The following is a 6,691-nucleotide window of genomic DNA, read 5'->3' on the forward strand; positions in this document are numbered from 1 at the left end:
CGCAAGACCATTGGAAACGTGTCTGTAATTCTCCTCAAATTCCGGGGGTAACCCTTCAAACATTCTGCAAAACCTAAACCTGTTTTTCAGCTGTTGAAACTGGTAAATAATCCTGGCTGGCTGGTTTTACTGGTAGGGTGGTTTTTACAATTTACGTATCACTTTGAGCTTTTTGATGAAAAATAGTTTAGATTGAAAAGCCATTCTATCTGCTATATATAAAATGTATAAAATATATCTACTGCGTAATACATATGTATATAAAATGTATCTACTTTAAAATTTCGCTTAGGAATCATATTGCCTTGACTTTCTTTTTCTACCTCTATTTTGATCAGTGTGCAACACAAAAATGTTAATTACACTGGCAAAATAGTATTTTTGACATGGTGATATGTTGTATAATCTTCTAAATAATACGATGCACTATTAACTAGACATTTTCAAATATAAAGCAAGACATAAAGGGTTTTTATATTAACAGATACGACGGTGTAGCTTGTAGTAAACTTTTGTTTACTTAATCATCTCTATGGAAGGAGTTTGTTTCAATATTTCATTTATTTTTGAGAGAACGTTTAATTTTGAGCCTTTTTTCTTCTCCAAGGTGAATCTGTGGATGATTGTGGTGGAGGTTATAGTGAGTCAATAGCAGAAATGTGTGAGGAGCTTCAGAATGGGCTGACCCCTCTCTTAATTGTGACACCAAATGGAAGAGATGAATCGGGAGCGAACAGAGATTGTTTCCTGTTAAATCCTGCTGCCAAGTCACTCTTGCATATGAACATGTTTCGTTTTCTTGGTAATTTCATAGACATTCTACTTGCATGACATGATCAGAATATTGGGAATCTAAAAAAAAAAAAAAAAATTAAAAATACTATCTTTAAACTTTCAGGTGTACTTTTGGGCATTGCTATCCGGACTGGCAGCCCTCTGAGCCTCAACCTGGCTGAGCCAGTGTGGAAACAGCTTGCGGGAATGAACCTAACAATTGCTGATCTCAGTGAGGTAAGTGTGAAGTTTCTGAATAGGATATAACTTACAGAAGACAAGCAGACTCTAGCATAATTTTTTATCTCCAGTGATTGCCTTCCCTGGTTTCTTTATATACACATGTTTTGACTTTTACGTTTTGAGCCAGTATATAAGGATGACTTGTACTCACTGTTAAAACTGTAAATTTAAGTCAGTTCAAAAGTAGTTAAGGTATTTGAATTCTACAGCGCTGTCAAATGTTCTCATGAGTTTGACTAGACAAATGTTTGTGGTTGAAATCCTACTTTCCGGCAGACCTTTCTGTAGCTGTTATTCACTGTTGTTCTAAGATACAGTAACTGATTGGGTGCGCACGCCTACACTGTTTTGAAGTAAAGGAAAATTAGTTCAAACTACTACTGAAAATAGTTTCTGCCCACATACTGAACATCACAAACTTTAAATTTCTGCTTACTGAGCTCAGTAAATGTGGAGTAAGATTTAGGTCTTCGTTACAAAGAAGAGTTCCTTATGAAATACTGTCATGTAGAAGTGCAGTTACTGTAAAAGCATTGAGTCATCTATTTGTCAGTAAGGGGATTCCTTTTGTACCAAGACCAGCATTGGACTTTGTAGAAATGATTATGGTTTTAAGTTTTGAATCAATTTTCCTATATGATACAGTTTCTTGGCAAACGTTCCCCAAAAAAACTGAAATCTGGAACACATGCACCTTCCCACATCCCAGCATAATGAAATTTTCTGTAAAATACAAGACATTTTATGGCTTTGAAATTCAGTCAGATGGATTATGGTCAGACATTTGATAATGCTTTTGGTAGAGGACACATGGTGCACTGCTTTTGGTGTGCAAGAGATACTGTTGTATAGTGCTAGTAAACTGACTTTAACTCGGACTTGTTATTTTCAAAAGGTTGATAAAGATTTTATTCCTGGGCTTATGTACATTCGAGACAATGAAGCTACTTCAGAAGAGTTTGAAGCTATGAGCCTCCCATTCACTGTGCCTAATGCAAGTGGTCAAGATATTCAGTTGAGTTCCAAGTACACCCATATTACACTGGATAATAGAGCTGAATATGTGAGGCTGGCAATAAACTACAGGTTTGTTGAATAAGTAATTAAAATTATTGATGTGAATAAGCATTTTCTTTTAAAAAATGTAAAAGCTTTTAGACAATATACTACTTTAACCTCTTATGTGTAAGTATTTTAATACTTTCATGTGATTACAGTGTTGAATTTCTGATTTCTTTTAATCTCTCCAAGGAGAAAAGATTAAACTTAATTTTTAAGGCACAAAATAAACTAGCAGGTATGGCTCTAGATTTTAATAGCTGTCCTGACAGAGCACTTTTGACAGCCAGTTTTACAGGTGGAGAAATGCCCCATCCATCTAGTTCTTCCTATACAATGAAATACTAGGCTTGATGATCAAGTTCTTTGTGAAGAGAGCTTAGATTTAGTACTGCTACTCTCACAGGTTTTCATATCAACAGTTGCAGTCAAAAGCAGTCCCCGATGAATTCTTATTATATTCTTATCTAAGTTGGAATACACAAACCAAAATGTTCATTCCCTGGACACCATAAAATAATTCTGTCAGCTATTTGCAGACAAGTAAATTCACCCACAGGTGCCAAAAGCTGAACATTGCAGTGAAATCAGTGGGAAATAATTGTTCAGTATTTGAGAAGACAGGCCTTTGGGTACTTAAATGCCTAGATAGCTAATCTAGACAGGTACATCTAAGAAGCAACCATGGGCATCTTGTTATGTGAAGCAGTGGCCCTGGTGCCTATTGAACTATGGAAATTTGGATAATTTGGACGAGAAAGTGGTTCCTGGTTGTTTTATTCTCTCTACCATAGTTAACTGTTTTAGAGACTACTTGAGCCAACTGTATCATCACTATATACTTGCTTATTAATTTATAGCTATAATGTCTACCATCAGCTACTGAATTACAGTCTTTTTTTGTCTTTCTTTTTTTCCTGTATATGGTTATGAACCAATACTTAAACCTGTTTTTGACAGTAGAGAGGAATTTCTTTTGGAATGGATAAATAATATAACTGTATGAAATGTTACATTCCTTTGAAGAAGTGGTTATGTTCCCTTGCTGATTCTGGCTATCCTCAAAGGACACAAACAATTCTAAAACATTTTACAGTTGAAAGTCCTTTGGGAGATACATTTATATGTTTAGATAAAGTATCAATTCTTTTAATTATATGAAGCCCTTGAAAGAAAAACTAGCACCTGAATAGAATCCATGTGAAAAAGTGGATGCGTAAGACCAAGTTTGTCCCAATATCTTTGTTTATTTTGGTGATTATAAGCCTTAGGACAGGAATTGTTAATGATGTGAACGTCTGCTCTGGAGAGCTCTGTAAAACATCTCAGAAGTTATTTGGCAGGAAAAAAAAAAAGCAAAACACAAATCATGGGTGGCAGCAGAAGCAGCAAAGTGTTAGACTTCTCTGTGTCCGTCTTGAAATACAACTGCTGTCCTCAGACATCATGTTTTAGTTCAGATCCATTTTTCTTTTACCATAATGTCTGTCTAGGGTTGGGAATGTTTGAGGGCAGAGTTTCAAAGCGCAGTCGTTCTTTTCCCAAGATCATGTTGTTTCCAAATGGGGTATTGGATTGATACTGGAAATAAAATATCCTAAACATTGAGATGTATCTTTCCATAGGGAGCGTGCTGTGCAGTATGAATTGGTGTAGAAACTGGTATAAGTCAAGTATCTTGTGTGATAAATGTTTATTAATGTTCCATGGCACATAGCTGCAGACTTGAGGAGAATGGTTAAGGTTTCCTTGATATTACAGTAATTGCTAGAAATAATTGCTAGAAACAGCATTCACAGAAACTCTGAAAATGTGTCTCTGCAGACTTCATGAATTTGACGAACAAGTTGCAGCAGTTCGCGAGGGGATGGCCCGTGTTGTTCCAGTTCCTCTACTTTCACTCTTTACAGGATATGAACTGGAAACTATGGTATCAATTTCTGCTTTGCTATCTATGTCAGACTAACTTGGAGTGAGATTCTTCCCTTATATCTTACTAATCCAAAACCCGCATTAAATACTATTTACAATGATTGCTCTGTGATTGCAAACATTTTGACTAAGGAAAGACTAGAAAATGTTATATTGCCCTCTTGGTGTTAAAAAGGTTATTTTGATATAGCTGAGCAGTAATGTAATGAATTATTTCTGGAAGAAACAAATACACCCCCCCCCCCCCCACCCCAAACCCATCTCAAAACAGGGACCTAGTAGGTAAATTGGAGATACTAGTCCCAAGTAAAATGTTTAAATCTTCATGTGATTCAGGAATATGAAAGAAGGTTCATTATTGTTCCCTGATGGGAAGATGTATATTTAGTATTATTGTTATAGGAGAATATGCACAGCACTTCAAATATTTGAATGTTCATTTTGTCAGCGTAAAAGCCGATTAAATATTTTAAAGGAATGGAGGGAACAAATTGCCTGTAGTTGATTTGATCAGACTTTTGTAGCCTATCACTGTATTTTATTTTTCAGGTATGTGGAAGCCCAGATATTCCACTTCACCTTCTGAAATCTGTAGCAACTTATAAAGGCATTGAACCAACTGCTTCCTTGATACAGTGGTTCTGGGAAGTGATGGAGTCCTTCTCCAATACAGAGCGATCTCTCTTCCTGCGCTTTGTGTGGGGCAGAACAAGGCTGCCCAGGACTATCGCAGACTTCAGAGGGAGGGACTTTGTTATTCAGGTAGGGTGTACAGGATGGGGTGTAGGGGGGTTATTTTAAAAAGCTGATAGTGGAGAAGTAGTAGCATAACATAACAAGAGAACAGGCTGATTTCATTAAACTGTTTGTGCAACATTACATTGTGGACTCGACAGTGCAACAGAGACCTATAATGCGTATAAATATTTTTCTGTCTTGACTCGGGCAAGTGAATGTTCACTTCATTTCCCAGCCATTTGCTTCTCTGATAGTTTTCCACTGTCATCATCAACTCTTTTTGCTGGCATTTATTTAGCATTTCATTCAGCTCAGTAATCATTTCAGCTAAATTAAAAAAAAAAAAACCACCCCACAATCTTCAAATCATATTTTGGTATTTACCGAAGTAATATATCGTCTTTAGATTGTTCCCAACCACATAGTCGTAACCAAAGCAGCTCATACCTGTGTGGGTTTGTTTATTTACTTAGTGTAGGGAAAATGGATTTGGTCTTTTCATTGTTCTTTTAAGAAACTTAAGTATCAGGATCACAAATCCAACATGCTGTTAAAAAGATAATCAAGTATTATTTTGATATTTTTTGTGGTTTGGACAGTGAATCAAAACTACTATGCTTTTTGTTTTCAACAGGTATTGGATAAATACAATCCTCCAGACCACTTTCTTCCAGAGTCGTACACTTGCTTCTTTCTCCTGAAGCTGCCCAGGTATTCCTGTAAGCAGGTACTAGAGGAGAAACTGAAGTACGCCATTCACTTCTGCAAGTCTATAGACACTGATGATTATGCCCGGATAGCGCTGACAGGAGAGCCAGCGGCTGATGACAGCAGCGATGATTCTGATAATGAAGATGCAGATTCTTTTGCTTCAGATTCTACACAGGACTACTTAACAGGACATTAAAAAGAAAAAAAAAAAGGGATAGTTGTTACAAGCACTGAGGCAAAATGCCAAAATGACAGTGAAGCCAAGGACAGTTTAGATCTCAGAATATAGAGTATGTAGTCAGAGGGATGGGAATCTTCTTCTGAACATGGGGAAATTGTGTTTGCTACTCACATAGGAATTAAGGGTTACAGCTTAAACCATCAGCTTAGAATAAATGGCACAGTATATGGGCATTTAACATTTATTTTAAGAGCTGAAAGTGGCCCCCCATAATGCTGCACTACATTTAGAACCTTTGTGTTTACTGAAGTGTTGTAAATGTTTATATAAATATGGTAGTGCAGCATCCAAAAGGCAGTAGAACCTTTTAATTGTGGGTGCAATAGGTTTTTTCATATTAAGTGTTGTGTTCTGTGCATCTTCTTGATTGTATATTGGAAATACTGTGCAACAACTGAATAGTATTATAAATATTTCAATTAACTTTACTAGAAGTTTGTTAAAAATTTTTGAACATTGAATTAACATTATTCCTTGAAATTCTTCTATAGATAATAAAAATGGCCAATAGTTTCACTTCCACCCCTGGTTTTGTATATTTTAGCTTATGCATTATTTATCTCAAATTTGATAACTTTCTGTGAACAGCATCATGATTCTTATCATGGAAAGTGTACTGTATATACTTTGTGCCATGTAAATGCAAAAGTTATAATTTCCCTCCAAATAAAAGTTCTGCCACAGAAGGATGTAGTGTGTGCTTTTTAATGGTAGCGCAGCGGTTACATGGGATGAACGCTGCAAGAGCTCTCCTAAGAAATGCTTCTGTGGTTTACAGCTGTTGACCAAATGTTGCTGGTGCTGCTCCGCCAATATAGTAGGTGCATTGCCACGGACAGAACATGAGCTGTAGTAAACTCAGAGCAAGTCTACACAACAGGTTAATAGTAGCGATTAGGTATGCTTTGTTTATGCAGCTGTTCCTAATGCTGCTATTGGCAATAATGGTAAATTTGCACTTGGACACCTGGGAAAAAAATTGCTTTTGAGGAA

The 6,691-nt window shown here is 36.3% G+C and overlaps 1 protein-coding gene across 6 annotated transcripts in view; it reads left to right on the top strand.

Annotated features, from left to right (window-relative positions):
- The window catches only part of HERC2 (HECT and RLD domain containing E3 ubiquitin protein ligase 2), a 115,172-nt gene extending 108,788 nt beyond the window's left edge, over positions 1-6,384 (top strand). For all 6 annotated transcript variants that reach the window (XM_054813830.1, XM_054813834.1, XM_054813833.1 and 3 more), the window contains 6 exons: positions 608-802; positions 899-1,011; positions 1,913-2,103; positions 3,901-4,006; positions 4,558-4,770; positions 5,381-6,384. In XM_054813830.1, the coding sequence (XP_054669805.1) occupies positions 608-802; positions 899-1,011; positions 1,913-2,103; positions 3,901-4,006; positions 4,558-4,770; positions 5,381-5,653 (1,091 nt within the window). In that variant the 3' untranslated portion in view covers positions 5,654-6,384. The remainder of the gene's footprint in view (positions 1-607; positions 803-898; positions 1,012-1,912; positions 2,104-3,900; positions 4,007-4,557; positions 4,771-5,380) is intronic.
- Positions 6,385-6,691: the final 307 nt, after the last annotated feature.

Source organism: Grus americana, chromosome 1 (genome assembly GCF_028858705.1).
Source record: "Grus americana isolate bGruAme1 chromosome 1, bGruAme1.mat, whole genome shotgun sequence".
In the NCBI taxonomy this organism is placed as follows: domain Eukaryota; kingdom Metazoa; phylum Chordata; class Aves; order Gruiformes; family Gruidae; genus Grus; species Grus americana.